This window comes from Pseudorasbora parva, chromosome 14 (genome assembly GCF_024679245.1).
Source record: "Pseudorasbora parva isolate DD20220531a chromosome 14, ASM2467924v1, whole genome shotgun sequence".
Classification (NCBI taxonomy): domain Eukaryota; kingdom Metazoa; phylum Chordata; class Actinopteri; order Cypriniformes; family Gobionidae; genus Pseudorasbora; species Pseudorasbora parva.
The window spans coordinates 12,119,157-12,145,525 of NC_090185.1; the positions used below are offsets into that span (position 1 = coordinate 12,119,157).

General features: G+C 35.5%; 1 protein-coding gene across 1 annotated transcript in view; it reads left to right on the forward strand.

The window, feature by feature from the left end:
* The first annotated feature begins 13,456 nt into the window (after positions 1-13,456).
* LOC137039424 (CD48 antigen-like) overlaps positions 13,457-26,369 on the forward strand; it is a 47,731-nt gene continuing 34,818 nt past the window's right edge. Inside the window, exon 1 of the mRNA XM_067414732.1 lies at positions 13,457-13,619. Within this exon, the coding sequence (XP_067270833.1) occupies positions 13,553-13,619 (67 nt within the window). The 5' untranslated portion in view covers positions 13,457-13,552. The remainder of the gene's footprint in view (positions 13,620-26,369) is intronic.

A 26,369-nucleotide genomic window follows, 5' to 3' on the forward strand; every position in this document is an offset into this window, starting at 1 on the left:
AAAGAGGATGTGTGTCAAGGTAAGAGTAGGGATATTATCCATCTTAAGTGACATCCAATTGTTCGGACCAAAAGCTATTTGACACAGGGCAAAAAAAGAACTTATGTTCCAGAGTCTCATCAGTCATCTCGCAAAATGCACAAGGGTCTACATCAAATTAAATATTTTCCTAAGAAAGTCCGCAGCCGGATATATCTTATAAATTCTTTTAAAGTGAGTCTCTTTAACTTTTGGGGAAATGGGCCATTTAATGAATTTAAAATGTGTTCTTCCTATGGACAATGCACCCATATTCGGAACCTGTACACACAATCCTCTGTCATAATAAAAAAACAGTTTAGATCTTAAAGCATCATTAATATATTTATTATTACATTTATTGTCAGCTAAAGTACAATCATTGATAACTAAATGTGGTAAAATTGATAAGGGTCTTGTTTTTGTATATAACAATATGTTTTGAATTAACTGTAATAAAGTTACCGGTATTGCTTACGTATCTTATTGTATTCACTATATGTACATTTTAAATTATATTTGTCTAAGAAGGTTTTATATTCAGTACAGTATATTCATATTCAGTTACTGTATACTGTTTTATATAACAAGTTTCCATTATCATCTACAGGGAGTGCAGAATTATTAGGCAAGTTGTATTTTTGAGGATTAATTTTATTATTGAACAACAACCATGTTCTCAATGAACACAAAAAACTCATTAATATCAAAGCTGAATATTGTTGGAAGTTTTAGATTTTAGTTTTTACTTTTAGCTATTTTAGGGGGATATCTGTGTGTGCAGGTGACTATTACTGTGCATAATTATTAGGCAACTTAACAAAAACAAATTTATACCCATTTCAATTATTTATTTTTACCAGTGAAACCAATATAACATCTCAACATTTCACAAATATACATTTCTGACATTCAAAAACAAATCAGTGACCAATATAGCCACCTTTCTTTGCAAGGACACTCAAAAGCCTGCCATCCATGGATTCTGTCAGTGTTTTGATCTGTTCACCATCAACATTGCGTGCAGCAGCAACCACAGCCTCCCAGACACTGTTCAGAGAGGTGTACTGTTTTCCCTCCTTGTAAATCGCACATTTGATGATGGACCACAGGTTCTCAATGGGGTTCAGATCAGGTGAACAAAGAGGCCATATCATTAGATTTTCTTCTTTTATACCCTTTCTTGCCAGCCACGCTGTGGAGTACTTGGACGCGTGTGATGGAGCATTGTCCTGCATGAAAATCATGTTTTTCTTGAAGGATGCAGACTTCTTCCTGTACCACTGCTTGAAGAAGGTGTCTTCCAGAAACTGGCAGTAGGACTGGGAGTTGAGCTTGACTCCATCCTCAACCCGGAAAGGCCCCACAAGCTCATCTTTGATGATACCAGCCCAAACCAGTACTCCACCTCCACCTTGCTGGCGTCTGAGTCGGACTGGAGCTCTCTGCCCTTTACCAATCCAGCCACAGGCCCATCCATCTGGCCCATCAAGACTCACTCTCATTTCATCAGTCCATAAAACCTTAGAAAAATCTCTTGGCCCAGTCTTGACGTTTCAGCTTGTGTGTCTTGTTCAGTGGTGGTTGACTTTCTGCCTTTCTTACCTTGGCCATGTCTCTGAGTATTGCACACCTTGTGCTTTTTGAGCACTCCAGTGATGTTGCAGCTCTGAAATATGGCCAAACTGGTGGCAAGTGGCATCTTGGCAGCTGCACGCTTGACTTTTCTCCGTTCACGGGCAGTTATTTTGCGCCTTGGTTTTTCCACACGCTTCTTGCGACCCTGTTGACTATTTTGAATGAAACGCTTGATTGTTCGATGATCACGCTTCAGAAGCTTGGCTATTTTAAGACTGCTGCATCCCTCTGCAATATATCTCACTATTTTTGACTTTTCTGAGCCTGTCAAGTCCTTCTTTTGACCCATTTTGCCATAGGAAAGGAAGTTGCCTAATAATTATGCACACCTGATATAGGGTGTTGATGTCATTAGACCACACCTAATATGCTTAATTGGTAGTAGGCTTTCCAGCCTATACAGCTTGGAGTAAGACAACATGCATAACGAGGATGATGTGGTCAAAATACTCATTTGCCGAATAATTCTGCACTCCCTGTATAACATCATTCACAAACACCATATCATAACAAGCTGTGATTTCCTAATATAATAGGTTTTATTTTTCCACAGGAATTTGAAAATAATTGAGTTGGCTTTCTTAATATTACCAGAAGAAATATACAGGGAGTGTCATGGATATATTACTTTGGAAATACCTTCTGTTTTAGATAAGGTAACTCTACCAAAGACAGTGAGGTCTCTGGTAGCCAGCGACTTAAGGATTTTTCCATATCTGTTAATCGGTTAGAAAAATTGACATCTTCCCTTCTGATTGCATTTTTGGATAAGACTATTCCAAGATATTTCACTTCAGATTTAACCTCAATTGAAGATATGATTGAATCTGTTGATGAGTGAATGGGAAGTAGCTCACATTTTTTAATATTGAGTGTTAATCCTGAAGCTTTAGAGAAAATTGAAACTGAATCAAGGGCTACATCAACCATGAATTTATTCCTTAAAAGGACTGCGGTGTCGTCTGCAAATTGACTAATTTTGAATTCCTTATCCAATATCGAGATACCATGCAATTCAGGGTTATGATTATTGAGCATGATAAGTGATTGGGTGGCTAGAATAAACAGTTTGGGAGAAATCGGGCACCCTTGTCTAATACCGCGGAGCACTTCAAACCTAGGAGTTATACCAGGATTCAGAGATACAGAACTATATATGTCAGTATAAAACATATTATTAACACATAATTATTTTACAAAATTTGCTCCCAAAACCTAAAAAATCTAAGACATCAAATAAAAAGGCATGTTCAACACACCGTTGAACATGCCTTTTCGTTTGATGTCTTAGATTTTTCAAAGGCCTTGTAGAAATTGAGAAATAGAATAAAGGCATCAGTATCAATGATATCTTGATAGTCAAGCAAGTCTAGTAGCAGTCTAGTATGATTATGTATATTTCTGCCCCTTATAAAGGCTGACTGACACTCATCAATAATATGTGATAATCCCTCATTCAGACGATTAGCATAGACAAGTGCCAGTAATTTATAATCGGTACATAATAAGGTAATTGGTCTCCAATTATCTAATAAAAGAATATCTTTGTTAGGTTTGGGAATTAAAGTGATAATACCATGTTTCATAGTGGGAGAAAGATTACCTTTTGATATAGTCTAAATAGGCATTATAGAGCATTTCTCTGATATCACTCCAAAAGAAAGATAAAAGCTCCACGGTTATCCCGTCTATACCAGGTGATTTCCCCCTAGACATCTGTCGAACAGCCAAGTCTAGTTCCTCAATTTTTATCTCATCTTCCATTAGTTGTTTAAAGTTATCATCTAGTGTCTTTTTAAACCCCTGAATCTTATTTAAGAAGAAATTGCAATCTTTTTTTTAGAAAAAAGTGATTTATACAAATTACAGTAGAAATCTTTGATTTTTTCGTTTACCACTTCTTGATTTTCAACAATAATATCATTGATTTTTAACTTTCAAATTGTTTTCTTCGTTTGTCTGACTAAAAAAATAGGACGAGTTTTTTTTCCCCTTCTTCAATCCAGTGAGCCCTTGAACGGATAAATGCACCCTTGGCCTTTTCACTGTCAAATCATCTTTACAGCATAGCATATTAATGTGACTAATAATGTCCCTTTGTCTTAACTTTTTAAGTGTTAATGCTTGTTTACTTGTATTAATAGCTATCTGTCTAACTTTGAATTTGAACCATTCCCATTTACTCAGAGAACACATTTCCAATTTGTTTACTTCTCTAACCAGTTGTTTAACTGTTTTACAAAATTCAGTATCTTCCAAGAGAGTATTGTTAAATTTCCATATAGAGTTTATTTTGTTCTCTCTTCCACCTGCGAAAGAGTCAAAAATATTACACAATGATCAGTAAGGGGCGATGCTGAGATTTCACATTTAATGACCTCATTAACTAGATTATCTGAAATTAGCCAGTAATCCAATCTTGAGCACTGGCCATTATTAGATGAGTTAAACCAGGTAAATTGTTTTCTGGTCGGGTTTTTCATTCTCCAGTAATCTATTAGGTTGGCCTTTGTGATCAATTCAACTATTGTTTCATCAAACGTGTGGCAGTGTCTCTTTGTTAGGCGGTCTAGCCAAAGATCAGGGGCCAGGTTAAAATCTCCACCAATTATTACTCTATTAGTTGAAAAAAGCATTTTCCATTCTTCTAAGCCCTTATTTAACGATGAGAAAAGATTTTTATTCTGTACTTTTTTGTTATAACCATACACGCATAATAAGATGTAGTTTGTGCCATTTAATTCTGTTGCGACCATTACCCAATAGCCATTTGAGTCACTTTTGTGATCAATAATTTTTCCGGGAAATCTATTCAATAAAACCATAACTCCTGCTGATTGTGACGTTCCATGGCTGAAAAAGATAGAGTCTCCCCATTGCAATTTCCAAAATTTTGTGTTAGCATCGACAGAATGGGTTTCTTGCAAAAAAACACAATTAGCCCTTTGCTCCTTACAGAAAAGAAAAATAGACTTTCGTTTTACATTCTCTTTTAACCCCCTAGTATTTAAAGAAACAAAGGACAACATTTAGATGGTAGATAACCTAAACAATGCACAATGAGTGTTTTTCCCATATACTTCAGTCGTCATATTCTTGTCTGGTGTTCCGGTGATTGGGGATGAGTGGGAGTGGCCGAGTCGGAGGGTGAGGGCTGTGCAATGCTGACATGCCCTGCGGCTCAATCAGCTCCATAGTTCACTAGTCAGGGCACTGATCAGGACATAAGTCAATGGGCTGACTCCCTGATCAGTGCCCTGACTACTGAAGGGAGCTGATTGAGATGCACCCATGATCATTATTTAAATTTCAGAACAAAATATATGCAGGGTTGAGGAGTGACACTGTAAAAAATGAATCATGGTTCTTGAAATTTTCATCAAAATTTTTTTTTAAGGTAATAATTAAAAATAGTGTGTATATTTTCTTAAGATAATTGTGGTTCAGTGTTGTAAAGAAATAAAACAAAGAGATACACTTTCCTAATTTTTTTAAGGAAATGTAATCAATTGTAAGTGTTGAATTGAGGAACCGATTAAGCTGATTAAATTAAGCCTGTCACAGATAATATGTCCATATTTTTATACAGTCTATGGAAAATACTAGTGATGGCAAAATTAGGGTTCCTGAGTTCCACTAAGACCTTGCAGTCCATGGCTTCACCTAAAGTATCATTACCCGAAGCTTCATTCATCATTCACTAGTCACACCTATAACATGAAGCCGGTTTAGCTGCTACACTGTAAAAAATTTCTAGTGCTTTCAATTAATTATTTAGTAACTAGTTCCACAGATTTTTTACGTTCACTCAATTTCGTTCTAGAAATGACCTGAATTAGTATTTTTTTATTGGCTCAAACTTGACTTCAACTTTAAAATGTACGTTTACTCAACCTGTTTTTATAATTAATTCAACTAAAACGTCTTAATTAGGGGTTTCATTTTTAAATGGTTTTAATTGTTACTAGAAATTGCAGTGGTGGAACTAGTTACAACTAGCCTAGAAATCTAGACGCACCCTAGCGGCAGCAAATTTAATTTGCCCGCAAGTGTCGTCTAGGAACTCTAAATACCATTCTGAGCTGTGTTCCTCAAAATCTGGACGGCCCAATCACATCATGTATAGAGTCGGCGGGCGGGGCCATAATGACGACCGCCAAGTTGCGTTTGCGTGCTTCTAGTTAACACAGAAACTGGCGAACGGTGGCGGTCTTTCGAATCAGTTTTAACCGCGACTCTGAAAGACTTGGAGTTAAGCTTTTCTCTGAGAAAAGAACAAAGAGCGGCACTGAAGTCATTCTTAAAAAGGGAAGATGTGTTCGTAGTTTAGCCGACCGGATACGGCGAATGTTTAATCAGTCAGCGAGCTCTGTTTCACCTTCGTTGCTCTGGTTGGTGTAGCGCTATCCTATCGCGTGCAGAGGGAGTTTGAAAGGCAACCGTTTATCCCACCCCTCGGACTGAGCTGTAAATGGTGAGTTTCAAGACCAAACATCTTGATGTGGGTCTGGCTTGTCAGGCTAAGTTACAACATGTTATAGCAAGGATAAAAACAAATTAAAGCACATTGTATCATCTGCATTTATAACATTTGTCATACATACAAACAATACATTTTCATAAGAATTCATTTCAAATTTCTTTAAATAATAAAAAAAATGACCAAAGCCCTTGTCACTTTTCTTTAATGTCTTTAATGCACCTTTAGTTTTGAAAATACACAGTGTCAAAGTAGATACAGCGGAGCATTCTTGCTTCTTGTCAGTGTTTCAGCTGGTACATTTACATTTACATTTATGCATTTAGCAGACGCTTTCATCCAAAGCGACTTACAACTCAGGAGAACAGAAAGCAATCCGTCAAGAAGAGGCAACGAAACACAAAATGTGCCCTAAATACCAAGATTTGTACACTGCTCAGAGTAGCAAAGACCAGAAAAGGAAAGAAGAAAGGAGAAATAGAGGGGGAATTTTTTTTATTTTTTTTATGTAAGATTAAGTGCTCATGGAAGAGATGAGTTTTTACCTGTCTTTTGAATGAAGCGAGTGATTCTGTTGTGCGTATGGAGGACGGAAGATCATTCCACCAACCAGGAACAATGAAAGAAAAAGTTCTAGAGAGGGATTTCATGCCTCTCTGTGGGATTTCTCTACTCTCATTAGCTGAGCGAAGGCTTCTGGTGGGGGTGTAGACTCGTAGGAGTGAGTCGAAGTATGCGGGTGCTGAGCTTGTGGAAGATCCATAAGCAAGAGTCAGGGCTTTGAATTTGATCCGGGCAGCGAGTGGTAGCCAATGCAGAGAGATGAATAGAGGTGTGACATGAGCCCTTTTGGGCTCATTGAATACAAGACGTCCTGCAGCGTTCTGGATCATTTGCAGCGGTTTGATTGCACAAAATGGAAGTCCAGCCAGAAGTGCATTGCAATAGTCAAGTCTAGAAATGACCAGGGTTTGGACAAGAAGCTGTGTTGCATGCTCCGTAAGGAACGGTCTGATTTTCCTGATGTTGTGCAATGCAAACCTGCATGACCGAGCCGTCTTCGAGATGTGGTCTTTGAAGGACAGCTGGTCATCAAAGATTACTCCAAGATTTCTGACCGACCCTGAAGGAGTAATCAAAGATGATACTAGCTGGATGGTAAACTCATGTTGTATGGTGGGGTTAGCAGGGAAAACAAGCAGCTCAGTCTTTGCTAGATTGAGCTGCAGGTGATGTTTTTTCATCCATGCCGAGATGTCCGCCAGACAGCTTGAGATTCGTGCAGCTACTGTGGGATCATTTGGTTGAAATGAGAGGTAGAGCTGTGTGTCATCAGCATAGCAATGATATGAGAGACCATGTGCCTGAATGATGGGTCCCAGTGATGTAGTGTAAATGGAGAAGAGGAGAGGTCCAAGCACTGAGCCCTGAGGAACCCCCGTTGTCAGTTGATGTGTTTTGGATACCTCTCCTCTCCAGGCAACCTTAAAAGACCTACCTTTGAGATAGGACTCAAACCAGTGGAGTGGAGTCCCTGTGATGCCCAGTGATGAGAGGGTGGACAGAAGAATCTGATGATTCACAGTGTCAAAGGCAGCAGACAGATCAAGGAGGATGAGGACTGTTGATTTGGATGCAGCTTTAGCCAGCCGCAGGGCTTCAGTAACTGACAATAATGCCGTCTCAGTTGAGTGGCCCTTTTTGAAGCCTGACTGGTTTACGTCCAGTTGATTAGTCTGTGAGAGGAAAGATGAGACCTGGTTGAAAACAACTCTTTCAAGTGTTTTCGCAATGAATGGTAGGAGAGAAACAGGTCTGTAGTTCTCTACAAGTGATGTGTCTAATGTGGGTTTTTTAAGGAGTGGGGTTACCCGAGCCTGCTTGAATGTGGTGAATGTGGTGGTAAAGGGATAGTTCACCAAAAATGAAAATTCTGTCCTCATTTACTCGCCCTCATGTTGTTCAAATCCTGTATAATTTTCTTTTTTCTGCTGAACACAAAATAAGATATTTGGAAGAATGTTTGTAACAAAGCAGATAGAGCAACCATTTACTACCATAGTATTTCTCTCCTACTATGGTAGAGAATGGTTGCTCTATCTGCTTGGTACACACATTCTTCCAAATATCTTATTTTGTGTTCAGCAGAACAAAGAAATTCATACAGGTTTGGAACAACATGAGGGTAAATGACAGAATTTTTATTTTTGGGTGAACTATCCCTTTAAGAAGAACTGGCTGGCCTGGATGAGAAACTTTGCAATGACAAACCATCAATTGATATATTGGTCACACCCTGTTGGAGAAAGAAAGAGAAAAGAAATTATAATAAAACAATTATATTCTTTATACATTTTATCAATATTAAGAATTTACTTCCATGTGTGACTAAACTAAAGTTTAGAATTCGTCCCACTTGTGAGGATGATGAAATGAGCGCCATTTTATCATATTCATGGATGTTGTTCCCTTAATTTACGGGACAATTTCTAAAGTTGGAATGCAAAAAAATCACGTTCAACACAACCACGTAACGCTAAATAGCGCACATTATTTGGCCTACATTAAGTTACACGTTTGACATGTTTCAGTAAATTTGCACGTATAAAAATCATCACCACATCACCTTGGCCTTTAGCTAATGAGAGAAAGTTTGTCTGACACAAAAATAGCACACAACACGCTGACATTAAATCTAAAATACATTATATGGTATTATAGTTCAAAACAAAATGATGTATTATTAGTTAAACATGGTTAAAGACCACATTAACGTAACGTAAATCATTTATTCGATGACGAGTTAACTTGATGTAGACATCACTTAGGCCTGAATAATCCCTATTTCTCTTGGATATATTTACTTCTAATTTACTTCTTACTTAACGTCTAACGTTAAATATCCACACAAGCCTAATATGTTCGACATATTTGTCAGCAGGTTTAATCATTAACACTTACCTGACGCATGAACTGCATCCTCAATAAAAAATTGCTACTGCTGCCCCTCTGGTGAACATCGCGAAGTCCTTTGATCTGTATTCTTCCGCGAAATCAAACAAGTACTCCAGAGATGCTTCCGCGAAATCAAACGAGCAATACAGATCCTTTCGCGTAGTCAAACAACCTCTTGTAGTTCATTAAAATTAGGCAGATTAAATGCCACAATTAACTACATATGTTCATGAATTATATTATGTATATTAAATATGTAAAATGTAAGTGTTGTAGGATCCATCTTCTCATCATAATGCAGATACCATCATAAACAAAACATCGAAAATACATCTAATTTCACAAATATTCTTCTGATATAGGCTATTTTATCAAATGTTTCTAACAGCCCATTTCAACAGCACAAACAAAAATCTATTTACCAGAGTAAAATATTGTGTGTAAAGTATTGTGTTGATTATATAGCCTACTTTTATGTTGACTGGATTCGCGTTTTTTAGTCCCGTCAACATTTGCAATTCTAAATGTTAACTGGATTTGAAAATATCAATTAATTTAATGTTTTTCAAATATATTTCTGCAGACTTAATATAATATGTCTTAACTAAGCACATGTAAGAAAATTAGTTCAACATATATTTTCTTTGCTCTTCCAACATTTTATTAATTGGAGTTTTTAGAGTGTAGCCAGATATGTTTAGGTTTAGTTTGTGCAATCCTGTATTAGGTACCATTAAAGTGGTTTGGCTTTTAGCTGTGTTCATCTCATAATGACTTATGTTTCATGACTAACCTACTCCAGGGCAAATTATGTTCTGGATAAGAGATCTCAAACTGAAATTGGACAAATCAGCTGTTAGTAAAGTGACACACATGGAATTAAGTCACTCCCACTGTTTCTACTCCAAATTAAAGGTCACTAAAGGGTTTTTTAAAGACTAAAGCGTCTGGCTTTTAACAATACTTATTCATAATAATAATAATAATTTGCAATGATTTCTTATAAGTTATCTAAATTCCATAAGCAGGCATTACTTGCATGGTCATTAATCTTTAAGCACAACTTTTCCCCTTATCGATACTTTATTTGGAACAACCGCGATATTGTATATAATAAGTCATTATTTTTTGTTAACTGGTTTCAGGAGAAAATTTTGACTGTTTCCCAGTTAATCAATTCAGAAGGTCATATTATAAATTATCAAGAACTTTTATGTAAATTTAATTTCCCACTAACGCCCAGGGAATCCTCCATTGTAATGGATGCAGTCCCTAATGGAGATGTTAGCTTCTAAGAGAGTTTGTTAAATCATCTCACACTTTACCGATTTCTTTAGACCCATTTGATTTTCCAGTAGGAAAACTGCTTTTTGTCTCACCCTTCATCCTGTAATTATAGAATTAGATCTCTGTTTCAAAAGGAGCTAGTAACAATTTCATATGAGGAAGAATTCGGTAGATCATATTGATTGGAAAAAAGTATGAACACTACCTTTGAAATACATCATCACAAACAAGGTTAGAGAAATCTTATTCAAATTATTACACAAATGTTACCCTGCTAAAGATTTTTTTTAAAGGTTTAAGTCAGATATAGACTAAGTTGTTCTTTCTGTGGTTGCCCCTGATGAAACTGTTCTTCATATTTTCTGGGATTGTCCTAACACTCAAATATTTTGGGGTGAATTTTCTGAATGTATTAATTACAATGTGCTTCCGGGTTTCTCTTTGTTTTTAAAGGATGTACTGTTTGGCTTCTTTAATACATAAAAAGCCCAAACTAATGAATACTTTATTATTAACCTATTATTGCTCCTTGCAAAATTTCACATTCACCGCAGTAAATTTACTAACCAAAATCCTTTATTCATTGTTTTTGTAAAGGAGGTCCAACAGTACATCTAAACTATTTCATCATCTAAGAATCTTAAAGCTCTTAACCCCTTAACGCCTGAATTTATATAGCGGTTTATAAAAAAATGTTTTATGTGTGTTTTTGCCTTTATGTGGATGGTAAATCATGTTGAGATTATCAATTTCACTTTTGCACAACAAATAAATAGAAATTTTGGTATGTTGCAAATTTGCAACAGAGGGCATAATGGTCAATAATAAGATAACAGAAAACACAGTAAAATAACAGTGAAAAAACAATGTTTTATTTATTCACCCTTTTTTTTAAACTTATTTATTTATATAAATCTGCAACAACAGGTATTTAATAATAAGAATTATGACCACTTTCATGTCACCAACACAATATACACAAACGTTACTGTTAAGGCTATAGGAAACATTGCATTAATTTGAATTGTAGATTGATTTGAATTGTAAATTCAGTTTTCAAATGTATGTTGCTGAACATTCTGCCCGCACTGCCAGCATCTTGGTATTGAGCCTCCACCTCACTGCTGCTGCTCCTTACACCTGTAGGGGTCAAAATTAACTTTTAGAAATGTGAAAATCTATGGATAAACTGGCGAAATTCACTAGCCATTCACTAGGAAATCAGCATTTGTTTAGCATTTGTATTCATATCCCAGCATGGTGTACCCAGCATGGTGTCTGTATGACTATTGAAAATAACTAAGCAAAATACAAAGGATTACCTAGATAAGCTGTCACGAAAAGAGTTTTTTTATATAGCGCTGGTTAGCGGTCAGCATTGGGCTTATGGTCTACTGTCGCTAATATGCAACAAAGCTAAATATTACAATAACTTCAAAAATACTTGCCACACATATTTCACCTCATTACGTCGAGTGTATAAGCACACAATAAGCAGATGCACAACTTACCTTATATACACCTCAGGATCAAACTTTCCCGCCTCATATTCATAACTTCCCGACCGGAGTAATCCTCGTCGGTAAACAGGAAATAAGTCCGTCACTTTGCAGTCCCACTAGAAACAAGTGCTTGTCGAAGGTTCCTAGGTCCGTAGCTAATATGCACTAACCGGCATCGGGGGAATGCAGACGATATCTCGGCTGGTTGATTGAGTCAAACGGTTTGTCGCATATTTGTGACAGCGGGCGTTATTAAGACAACAAATTTGTTTCCACTTTTTAATTTATTCTTTTAAAATCTTCTTTCTGTTCTATAGGCCTATGTCTGTATGCATGGCAGTTTACTTTTATTATTATTTTATTATTATTAATTGTATGTAACCTTTGCAATTGTGTTATATACTTGTATTTTTGATACCTTGGCATTTAAATAAATAAATAAATGTTAAAAAACGACCACAAGGTGGCGCAATATATATATATATATATATATATATATATATATATATATATATATATATATATATATATATATATATATATATATATATATATATATATATATATATATAATGTCGCCAGCGGGTATTTCTATTTCCCTGGCGCAATATATATTATATTTTTGATACCTTGGCATTTAAATAAATAAATAAATGTTAAAAAACGACCACAAGGTGGCGCAATATATATATATATATATATATATATATATATATATATATATATATATATATATATATATATATATATATATATATATATATATATATATATATATATATATATATATATATATATATATAATGTCGCCAGCGGGTATTTCTATTTCCCTGGCGCAATATATATATATATATATATATATATATATATATATATATATATATATATATATATATATATATATATATATATATAATGTCGCCAGCGGGTATTTCTATTTCCCTGGTATTTCCCATGCTAAAAAAAAGAAAAAAGGATATATTTTTAACACGTCTATGGAAAATACGGAAATGCCGTATAAAATAAACATACAAAGAAAAGCGATATATGTCCGTGTCTTCAGATTTATGTTTTTTGTGACATATGAGGACCCATGATGAGGACATAATAATGACATGGGTATAACTGGTATTACAAGGAGAGGGTGAAATATGAGGACATTGGCCATGTCCCCACTTTTCAAAATGCTTATAAATCATATAGGATGAATTTGTTTTAGAAAGTAAAAATTACAGAATGTTTCCTGTGATGGGTAGGTTTAAGGGCAGTGTAAGGAGATAGAAAATACGGTTTGTACAGTATAAAAAACATTACGCCTGTGTGTGTGTGTGTGTGTGTGTGTGTGTGTGTGTGTGTGTGTGTGTGTGTGTGTGTGTGTGTGGGCAATGTTGGATTGGCTTCGTTTACTCTCTATATAAAGACGATCAAAACAGCTGACAGCCTGCCGTTGAACGTGAGATATAACCAATCGGAGGAGAGCCCTTCTAGCCAATCAGAGACGAAAAAGGCGGTAGGCTACCTTCCCCTACTCAGAGTCTGCGGCATTTCAGAACATTGCTTTACAAACCATCTGATCCCTAGCATAGTTATCATCACCTGACAGAACTATTAGCTCGATCCGTTAATCTTTGCGATTATTTACATTTGTTTTGATGCTTTAAGTTATTTCAGAATGTTCTTCAAACTCTTGAAGAAAATGGCTCATGTATTTGTCCTGATTTTGTTATGGCATCATATTGGTAAGTTATGAATTTATTTTTGTAATTAGTCAAAATGTAGTGCTTAAATTGTAGCATTCAGTAGGCTATTATCACCTGATAACCGATCCTCATGAAATCTAATCAGTTAGCCTATTTTAAGGCATAACCACCTTTTATATAGGCTACTGTCTAAAAACTTCCTCAGAGAGTTTTTAAATAAGCTAACGTTACTTTCTGGTTAGTCAGGAAATAGAATGCTGTTTGTCTACCTTTCCTTAAAAGTTTCTATTTGATCGCTACTTGAATTTTGTTTCAATGCTGAATTAAATTTGGGAATAGATCTGACATTGTTTATCTTGGAATCATTTTTACAGCTCAAACACCTGCAATTTTAACAGGGGTGTGTAGACAAGGTCTTCTGGGGTCCTAAAATGTGTACCCGACCCAAATCACTTGTTACCCGAACCTGCATAAAAGCATTTTTTTTTATTTTTAAAGAAAAACCCTTGAGACCGATATTTATATCATATTTTCTTTTGCAGATAAAATGGGCCAAAAGAGATTTAACTCAAAAGTCATAAATTATTAAATGCCCATGAGAAGGATCCAATAATAATGCAATACTAACATTGCAGTTAAGACATGACCAATGGACAGTGAAATGCTCATTGGGTCAGACACAGTCAGCGGGCGAAGAAAAGACACGTTAACTGCAAAAGAATGAAGAATTAAGCTGAAGAATTGAGTGTAAAACCATCAGTAACCCTTTAGTCTCCAGCACCACCATTTTCCAGAACTGCCACCTACCTGGAGTCACTAGAAGTGCAAGGTGCCAGGATCTCAGAGGCTTAAGTTAGCTAAAGAATCCTAAAAAATGACCCCATTTAATAAGAATCACAAGCTATCCTTCTCATGGGCAATTTAATAAACAATTTTGACTTTTCAGTATGAGTTAAATCTCTTTTTTGGCCCATTTTATCTGTAAAAGAAAATGTGCCTTATAATTCTGCACACCTGAATATAAGGGCTTTTTCATTTACAGCCTTCAGGAACAATTATATATAACTTATAATTGATTAAATACTAAATTAATCAAAGTTTTTAGGATTAATGTGGTTTAGAATTGGTCATATGTGCCTGGAAAAAAAAATATGATTAGAAAATCAATGTGCCTAATAATTCTGCACGCAGTGTAAAAAAATTTTGGTCTTCATTGGATCCATTAGGAAAAAGCACATTTATTTTAATACCCAATTAAACTTTTGATTTTGACTAATTTTGAGCTTGACCTGTGTCCGAGGCAAGGCCGGTGTAGTGCAGAATTCTTACCCCCTGCCAGATTATTACCCTCCTATTATTGGTTTTAGGGTTAGGGATCGAGGGTCAGGATTAGGCTTAATTTGGCAGGGGGTCGAAATTTAGCACAGCATCTGCACCACAAGGAGGGAAAAGGGGGCATTGCCTCTTCAGTTTTAGTTTGTTCCCTGAAACACAATTTATTTTTAACCTTTTGTCACATAGGCCTACGTTCACAACGGTACAATTAGCCTTTCGCCGGCTCCTCCACCAAAGCGGCCATTGTCCAATCACATCATAGCAACCGTTATGTGAGCAGGTCCGAATCCAAACATTAGCCCCGTTTCCACCAAAATTACCCGGAACAATTTGTACCAGGAACTTTTCTCCCCCCCAGACCTGCAGCTGTCTGCGTTTCGACCGCGATAAAGTTCCGAGAAGATTAGGCAAATTAGTCCGGTGATGTAGGACTGCGCGCGACTGCTCCAAGCCAGTGACGGACAAGGGTCACTTTTTATTCGATATTTGAATATGCATTCGAAGATGACGTGAAATATCCGTAATCGAACTATAAATAAACTATCCGGTTTTTAAAGTGCCAGGTAGCGCAATTTCTTTTACTGTCGGTACGTTTATGGAGCTGTAGTTTAAAAGTCCAATCTGAAGGAAAATGCTCCATATAAACACCTCAATCGTAATAAAAATGCCCAAACTGAATGAAATTGTAATCGTTTTGAGATAGGTGGATAAACCTTTTCATGAATCGATCAAACTAAACATTTCACCATGACCTGACCGGATTACTTTTGAGTGTGCGTCCTTATGTGATGTACACAGCGCGCGCCTTCACCAAGCATGACAAGAGAGGAAAATACATTTTTCTGAGGGATAAACTTTTTATTTCATAAGAAGTTATGAAGATAATGTTGGCATAATGACACTGTCCCTACGCCTATGTAAGCAAACAATCATTAACTACTTCAACTGCGCCTGACATTAGAATTTATTTTTTCTGAGATGATTATTACACTTTACAACAAATGAATAGCTTTTATAAAACCGTAGGATAAGTCCTGGTGGCCGTTGAGAGTTGCTATGGCATCCGTAAACACATTCCAGCTGCTGGAGATGACGGCGTTGTAGATAATTGAATATATTCGAATGCATTGCTTGATATTTTAATTCCGTTCAATTAGATTTTTAAAAAAAATGACAGCCCTAACGGACAGTAATCATTTTTGTGTGTACCGATTGAAAGATTTAGAGGACTGTTTACATGAGACGTTATCTAAACCGATCTGGTGACTTTCAATAGCAATCATTTTGTCAAGCAGTTTGTCTGCCGCATCAAAAATGTCAACGCTGTTTTCTCCAGCAGCTATGTGTTAACCCTTGTGAAAAAAAAGTGCACTTTAGTGTACTTTTATAAAGTGTACTTATTACACAGATAATATACTTATACTAAATACACTTAATTGTGCAATTAAATGCAATGTTTTCGGTGTACTTAACACACATTATATGTAATTGATTTCAAATTTATCACATATTAAGTTGAAATAAAATACAATAAGTTGCAATTAAGAGTGATTTTTTGGAACAACTTAAGTGGTACTTAAATACAACTTTATATGTACTTTCATAATCACTTCTAGTGTATTAAAATTGTAATTAAAGTGCACTGCTCAATGTACTGACAAGCAATTAATGTGAACTAAAGCATACTTTAATGTCAGCTAAATATACACTTAAGTGTGAATTAAATGCAATGTTTTCGTTGTACTTAACACACATTATATGTAATTGATTTCAAATTTATCATATATTAAGTTGAAATAAAATACAATAAGTTGCAATTAAGAGTGATTTTTTGGAACAACTTAAGTGGTACTTAAATACAACTTTATATGTGCTTTCATAATCGCTTCTAGTGTATTAAAATTGTAATTAAAGTGCACTGCTCAATGTACTGACATCCATTCTACTGTCTTAAAAACAAGCAATTAATATGAACTAAAATATACCTTAACGTAATTTACATGTACACTCTAATATAATGAAATACATTCATAATTACATTTTTCAAATAATACAGCTGCAATTTCGTATAATAAACACATCCAAATTTAAATCCTCTACATTTATTGACAAAACAATCTGTAAAACAAATATACAAAAAAAACTTTTTTTTGATGCCCAAGAAAAACCCAAAAAACTATTTACACAAACACAAATTCATTTAGAAAGAGTCTGGAGGACAATGAGGATTATATGTAATTATATGGATTATTATATATCTCCCTCATTCAAAGGTACCTAAATCTACCCATCACAGAAAAGTACCTCACACAACAGATGAATAAATACAAACAAATGGAAAGAAAAGAATCGTTTCATGTACAACACTAAGATTCAAAACTTTGGGTAACGTTTAATTAGTTAACTACTTAATTTAACATGAACTTAGAATGAATAATAATATAAACATTTATTTATCTTAGTTAATGTTAATTTCAACATTTACTAATTAGGGGTGTAACGGCACATGTATTCATACCAAACCGGTTCGGTACAGGACTTCCGGTACAGTGCACGTGTGTACCGAGCGGTACGAATGCAATCTTTAACAGTTAACAGACGGCTTGTTTAATGAGTGGAACACACTTCAATACAAGTTTTCATAAGAACATATGTATTCTGTCAATTTTATCATTAAATTCAAGTGATGCCATATTGATGCTCTTTAATGTGACATGACAGATCACTGTAAAGACACATCAGTTCAAGCAGCAACGCGGCACGAGTGAATGTGATCACCTTGTCATAGTCAAAGAATAAACATGAATTAACATCAGAAGGTATGTTAAGGATACATTACAACTTACTAAAATGTATCACATTGTGTAATCGTTCAGTGTTTCAACAGCAGAAAGATGTCGATAAAACACGAGAGAGATGAACTCTTTCACTAAATGTATGCATTATATTAGCCTATATATTCGTCATATTCTACTTAACCTGAAAACCTGAAAAAAATCTAACCTATAATTAGATTTATAAGTTAATGCAAAAACGGTCTTATGAGAAGTTTACACGTTTGCATACAATGCAAGTGCAAGTAAGGCCTCCCTATATAGTCTACACTATACAGCATTCTTTGCCGTTTGATTAAACAGAAACAACAAGGCAATTATATATTACATTCTGAATCAAATTATAATCTTTGTGTGCCCTTTGTTAGAGTTAAGCTTGGTAAAACGTCCTTCAAATATGTCGCAGCCTCAGATTGGAATTTGCTCCAGACTGAGTTGAAGCTAAAAGATCTGGTGACATTTAGTCATTTTAAAATTTTACTACATCATTTTGAGAGTAAATTAATGGTGTGTAATTGTTTTTGACTGGTTGTATGTTTTATGTTTTTTATGTGAATTTTTATGTATAACTGTACATGCAAACACAGCTGCCTATCTTGGCCAGGACAGGACATTTTAATCTCAGTGAGTTTTTCTCCTGGTTAAATAAAGGTAATAATAATAATAATTAGTAGAGATATTTTTTATATTATATTTTTAATTCTTTAAGAAACCTTTAGTTTAGGACAATTACAATTTGTTCAGTAAACCAATAAAAAAAAAGAAAGCATTTTTATATTTAGTGTTCCTCCCTGAACTGTCAGCTTTGTGTACTGTTACACCCCTATTATTAATGCAATCTTAAAATCAAAAGGTGTATATGTTAATTATTTAATGCATTGTTAACTTGCATGAACAATGACTATAAATTTAATTAACTAGCTTTGAATTATAATTTATTAAGCAAGGTCAACAACTATTAATAAACACTGTAAAAAATAAAATAAAATAAATAAATAAAAAGAAATCACTGTTAGATCATGTTGGTCAATTCATTAAATAACGTTAACAAATTAGATCTTATTGTAAAGTGTTACTGAACTTATAAGCTCTTAAACCTTTACTAGCACCAAAATTAGGACCAAAAGGTTTATTCTAAAATCTTATTCCAGCATTACAGTGAATGAAAAAAAAAAAAAAAAAAAAAAAACTGAAGAACTCCAAAGGCACACAAAATTGTTTGTCACCAACTATTTTCAAGTTGTTTGGAAAGTGCTGTTTATGTCAATGTCCCAGAAGCTCTCCATCAGTAGGAAAATGGTGCACCATCTCTCCGCACTAGATGTGAATGGACATGTTCCAAAGAGGCAGGAAAGCAAAAAAATATACCTTGAGGAAAGAAAAAGAAAACGCAAAGAAAAAACTTGTTTATAAAACAGATCTATCCATTATTATAATTGGCTCAATTAAATTAAAACGATAGATGTACAGTATATATTCACACAGCAGTATCTGTATGAAAAAAAGAAGAAAAAAAAGAAATAGCCATAAGAGGGATCATAAAAATGAGCATGTTGTCTCTTTTTTATCTAGTACTGCCCTGATGAAGCAGTTTAGTCTGCACGGTGTGTGTAAGCTTTTGACCACAACTGCATCCCCTATGTGATGAATTACCTCAGTCGTCAGGGTAGAATGATTGGAGAGGTTCCTTCACGTATCCCACTGAGCACATCATCTTCACTGACACTGGACTTTAAAAAAAGAGAACATTTTAATAATGGTTTTTATTCCTACTTTACAGGGAATTAAACATAACTTAAATATAGATAAATAACCCAAGACCAATGTAAATTGAGAAAAGTATTCTTGCATTTTTCCTCATCTTGCCTTGCAAGTTTCAGCTTACTGCACCATCTTCATGAAGGATGTTCCTGTATTTACCACGCCTGGCACAGCAATGCTGCGGCTCCATTCCTTTGGGTGTGTGGCCTGTAAAATATATAATGATTAGGGGATCTGGAAATGCACAAGTGGGAATGTATTACTTACAAATGGACAAGATACAAAGCATTTAAAAGCTAAAGACTTGATAGCAATGTTTTAGCTTGTGTCATGGCTGGGCATAAATTCATAATTAACATTAACTTGACCTCATCAAGATGGCTCTGTGATTCCACACAGCTTGCACTGGATCTCCAATAACACATCTGTATTGATCCTACAAAATAAAAAATAAAAAAATAAAATAAGCACAAAATATTAAAAACACAAATAGTACTTTAACATCTTACTCTCCAAATGCAAAAAGAAAAGAACATATTAAAATCATTATTTCATTACTGGTTGTTGTTATACGTTAAGTTAATATATGGAATAAATGTATATAACGTTAAATGTCTTCTGTCCATTCAAAAAGTAGCAGTTCGATTCAAATATTGTATGTACAGCAGGCAAATTCATTGAACATGCCCACACCGGCGATCACATTCCGATTTAAGAAATTATTATAATGCAATCTTAGATAACAAGTTACATGAATATGAATAATACAATAAATACATAGGAAACATGATTAACGTTAATTCACCTCCCGAGTCCATATTGCGTCTATCCTATCTGCGATTAAACTAAATAACTACACCGTAATAGAGAGCTACCATGTTACGGTGAAAATGTAAAATCAAGAGAGCTTATATCAAGATATACTTACTTGACTCGTTATTTGTAGCATATGACGTCTCATTTCAACTGTAATGATCCAAACGGTTTGCTCCTCTGTTGTCTGTTCTCTTCAGTTTCATTTTCCTCACGCATTGCGATGACGCAATCATGGCGGACCGCGCATTTTTCAAAATCATGACGTAGTATTTTTGGCGCATGCGCATTGAAATATTAAGTATAAATATAAAATAAGATATTTCGTGCATTAAATGTTGATTATAAATCACTTATTAATTATCCATTTCTGTTCAGGTTGTTCTAACACACTGTGTAGTTGGACTGTATTTCAGAGAACTTGACTCATTCACCTAACTAAAAGTCAATCATGTTTAGAGTCTGATTAAAATTAAATGTAGCCTATTTTAACTGAATTTTAATGCAAATTAATTTGGTTTAGATTTGTTCAACTTTTTCTTGCAATTAATGCAATTAAATGTGTGTTTAATCGCCATACAACAACATAATATTGAAAGTATTCTGTACACAGATGTAAAGTAGCCTACAGTACATTAGACAACTCCTCTCATAAAGATTGACAATGTCAAATTATGTAGAAAACTGACACTTGTAGTTGAGTTCATAGGAGCTAGTTATAACATTTCAACAGTATGTTGTACTGGAGTGTAAGCGAGTGAAATTTTGAAGAAAAATACATTAACCAATGTAAATTTGGACAACAAATTTTTTTTTAAAAAGCATTTATTTTCCATGTGCTTTGTCATTAGTAAAATAAGTGCACTTTATGAAACAAACTCATAATTAAAATGGTTTAAGTAAATTTAGGTGTAGACATTATTACAAGGTGCATTTTTAAAAAGCGCACTTAACTGTGTTTATAAATATTGTCATACAAGTGTACTTTCTTTAAGTAAAAATTAACTAGATATTATTACAAAGTGCACTTATTATAAGTGCACTAAAGTGTGTTTATAAATATTGTCATGAAAGTGTACTTTTTTAAAGTACAAATTAATTATATATTATTACAAAGTACACTTATTATAAGTGTACTAAAGTGTGTTTATAAATATTGTCATGAAAGTGTACTTTTTAAAGTACAAATTAATTAGATATTATTATAAAGTGCACTGATTAAAAGTGCACTAAAGTGTGTTTATAAATATCGTCATGAAAGTGTACATTTTTAAAGTACAAATTAATTATATATTATTACAAAGTACACTTATTATAAGTGTACTAAAGTGTGTTTATAAATATCGTCATGAAAGTGTACTTTTTTAAAGTACAAATTAATTATATATTATTACAAAGTACACTTATTATAAGTGTACTAAAGTGTGTTTATAAATATTGTCATGAAAGTGTACTTTTTTAAAGTACAAATTAATTATATATTATTACAAAGTACACTTATTATAAGTGTACTAAAGTGTGTTTATAAATATTGTCATGAAAGTGTACTTTTTAAAAATACAAATTAATTAGATATTATTACAAAGTGAATTTTAAAAAAGTGTACTTAAGTGTGTTTAGAAATATTGTCATTAAAGTGTATTCTCTTTAAGTACACTTAAGTGGCACTTAATTTTAATTATATCATATTATCTACAAGTGCAGTTTTTAAAAAATATACTTTAAATATATTAAGTGCACAAAAAATACACTTTCAATACAATTAAGCACACTTCTTTTTCACAAGGGAACTGAAGCCATAGCAACTCTTAACGGCCACCAGGACTAATACAGTATTATATTATAAGCTATTTATTTGTTTAAATAATCATCTGAGAAAAAAAAAAATCTTCTGTCAGGCGCAGTTAAAGTAAAAACTGCCTGGGGCAATATACGCTGTCTGTCATTACTCCAACATTATCTTCATAACTTACGAAATAAAAAGTTAACCCCTCAGAAAAATTAACTTTCCTCTCTTGTCAACATGAGCGCGGCGTGTAAGACTGATAATTACTGAACGTAGACCGAACCTCGCAAAAGACTTTTAAAAATGCTTAAGAAATAAAATGCTGCCTGAGCTCAACCAATGAGCGTGTTCAGCGCCCAAGTCCCGCCCTCGAAAGTTCCTGAACTTTGAAAAAGTACTACCTCGCGAGCAGGGCCGTTTGGAGGGGGAAATATTTACCCGGGGCCGTAACTTCATTTAGACCCTGGTTCCTGCGGTCTAAACACACGAAGTGCCACCCAAAGTTCCTAGTTCCTGGGTAAAGTTCCTGTGGTGGAAACGGGGCTTAATAGACGTCTAACCACAGCTCAAGGATAGACTAGTCATCAAATAGACGGCTAACGAATGACTAATATATACATTTAATAGACAACAAAATGGCTAAAGGATTCTTTTCACTCAAATATAACAGGTTCTCATAAATAACAATCCATCCAAACACATTAAATAAAGGTTTTATTTAGAAAAAGAACATTTACAACCCACTAAGCCCAGTTCATTCACTACGGTACCAAACAGAGATCAAGTTAGAAGTACCAAACACCTCCACGTTTCTCCTATTTAAATACAGTTACACGAGTAGTTGAACGATCAAGTATGGTGACAAAATAAAACGTGGCGCGTTTCTAATCGGATTAAAAAGGAGAACTATAATGAATGGCGGAATAGCACTTCTGAGAGTACTTTGGCTCGGCACAGTAAAAAGTCTCGGCAGAAACATCTTCCCTCACATCTCCCTATTGACAGAAATGAGAGAGTGAGGGGGAGGTGTGAGGAACGATGTTTCGGCCGGGACTTTTTACTGCGCCGAGCCGAAGTACTCTCAGAAGTGCTAATCTACCATACATTACTTTTTAATCCGATTAGAGAAGTACCACGTTTTATTTTGTCACCATACTTGATCGTTCAACTACTCGTGTAACTGTATTTAAATAGGGGAAACGTGGAGGAGTTTGGTACTTCTAACTTGATCTCTGTTTGGTACCGTAGTGAATGAACTGGGTTTAGGGAGCTAAGCTAAATGCTATCAGATCGTCACTGTGTGTCAGAGAGATTAAGTGCACGCACTGAGACGAGAGAGGTATGTATCAACTCGTTTTAGTTAAGGGAATAACATAGTTTAATATGAAAAAGCGGTGAAGTAACCCTTTAAGACCAAAGTAAATTTCTGATCTTCTGCCGCATAATGAACCATCCTCTCAGGTCATCTGGGACTGGTCTGCTTCTTATATTGTCTTTTTACATTCCCCAATGTTGCTTTTATGTTTTATGTAAAGCACTTTTTTGGCTTTGTGAAATGTGCAATACAAATTTGCCTTGCCAATTCATATTTTCATATAATGATCCAAAGAGTAAAAGGATATTTGTGGTTTTCATAACAAATTATAATAGGTTGCACGTTTCATGTTTATCCACTTGAAGGTACCTACAGGCAAGGGGGTAATCTAGCGCTCGGAAAGCGTTCCACCCATAGGGGCTACTATTGCTAACCAAGCCATCACCTGCTGTTAGCATCCCATTGACTCCCATTCATTTTTGCGTCACTTTGACAGTGAATAACTTTACATCTGAGGCGTTTATAGACTCCATTTGTCCATTGTTTATTTCTAAAGAAACAGGACAATGCATAAAAGGCTCCGTTACCTTGTATCTTACACTATCGCCCCGTAGAAGCTGTTTTTGTAAAAATAGGCTAACGATTGCGTCATAACCAACGCGACTCTGTCGCACAGTTGAGAAATTACCGTATAGACCTGAGGAGACGCTCGCAGGCAATCTTTTACTGTCTATGAGACAGTCGGGGGGACGTGGAGACATAAAGTCTGATAAAGTCAAGGGGGAAGAATGGGGAGAAGCCCATAGTGAGCCAAAAGCAACGGGCGAAAATATTTAAACAACGTGATTCAGCTTTCACTTTCCACAACTACTAGAAGACCTACAGCTGTCAGACAGGAGGCTCACGTCACATCTACGTCGTCAAGCTCAGTCTGAGCCTGCGCAGTTCGCTCAGCCATCAGGAAGTGAGTGCTCCTTTACTGACTTCACTTTCCGCCGTAGAAGGCAATGGGATCGCTCCGTCCATTTCTTTTACAGTCTATGCCTACAGGTAGCCTGGCTCTGCCCTCCTACGTACTTCCGCTCAATTTTCATTTTCCTTCAGTACTCCGTCTGGACTGCTGTGTAGTCTTAGGTTTTCTCCGAAAAAAATGTTATTCGGTCCAATCAGCGAACAAAGGGAGTGGCTGAGAACGATGATGTTGATGTCGAGCGCTAGTTTGAGTTGTAGTTCAGTAATGGCGCGGAGAAAGATGCAAACTAAACCATTCATTGCATTGTGGCACCGCTGCCGAATATCCAGAAGTTAAAGTCGGAGCAATAACAGTCTTTGCTGGGGTTTGTTTGGTGGCCCTCCAACAGGGTAAATTCAGGAAAAGTTTGATTTTCCAGATCGTAGAAGGCAATGGGATCGCTCCGTCCATTTCTTTTACAGTCTATGCCTACAGGTAGCCTGGCTCTGCCCTCCTACGTACTTCCGCTCAATTTTCATTTTCCTTCAGTACTCCGTCTGGACTGCTGTGTAGTCTTAGGTTTTCTCCGAAAAAAATGTTATCCGGTCCAATCAGCGAACAAAGGGAGTGGCTGAGAACGATGATGTTGATGTCGAGCGCTAGTTTGAGTTGTAGTTCAGTAATGGCGCGGAAAAAGATGCAAACTAAACCATTCATTGCATTGTGGCACCGCTGCCGAATATCCAGAAGTTAAAGTCGGAGCAATAACAGTCTTTGCTGGGGTTTGTTTGGTGGCCCTCCAACAGGGTAAATTCAGGAAAAGTTTGATTTTCCAGATCGCTTCGTTAGTGATGAAGGAGTTGGCTGAAGCTATTCGGACGGTAACTGTTTCTCGTGGGGTCAGAAGGTATTGCCATCATTTAAGTTACATGGACTGGACAGTTATTTTATTGCCATCCGTCTCTCACCACCCGCGGAAAAATCCCCGGCCGAGTTACCGACTGCTTTTGACAAACGCAAGGTCGTGTTGATGTAATAGCTGTCCGAATCCACATCTCTGAGTATTCAACAATATATCCCTTCAAAATTCACTGTTTGAAATCATTTTTGACCACTGCAGAACACCATACGGTTGCTTTGATGTTATTTGGATGCATTTCTAGACTTGTATTTCTCTAAAATGCTGGTAAGTATTTAGAAGAGCAATATATTTCATCCCCGCTCAAACAAATTAAAATAAAAGCACTTAAACATTTGAATTGGTCCGTTATTTATAGCAGCATTTATTATAATACCAAGCATATGACATTTTATACAGCATACAATGATGTTACGGACCACGTGAGCGCCGCGTTCCCGATCACAAAACTCTCCACTACACCGTGAATAAATCACAATCTGAATGCACGAGTTTTAGGTTTTATCCTATAGTTTTATTACTGAGGTGGCATGCACGTGCACTTTTATTTTGTCAGATTTCCATGAGTGAAACAGGCGAAGGGCGATTGGTTATGGCAGATCCAGAGTGGCTTAGGGCAGATCCAATAGTTTTAAACCTCAACAGGGTGCTCGCCTTCGCGGAAATAAACCCTCGTCAATGGAGAGTGGCCAGACTCTATGTACAAATGAAATGTACGAGAGTCTGGTAAAACCAGGCTAACCTACAGGTACTACATGTAGCATATAAGCTAACCACATGTCTTTATTCTACAATGTTACTTAGCTAAAATCTCACCGATACAGAATAACAAATAATGTATATAATGAACACATATCAAAACGAAAACACAGATACTTACAAGGCCAAATAATTTTTCCGTTCTCCTCCTCTTGTGTAAAAATACATTCACTCCAACCGACAGAAATGATTTTCGCGATATCTGCCAGTACAGGCTACAGTTGCCACCTAACGATTGTAATTGATTTTTTTTATATATTTAAAAAAGAGAGACAAACATATCTAGCTTACGATTTTTTTTGACTGTCTTACATT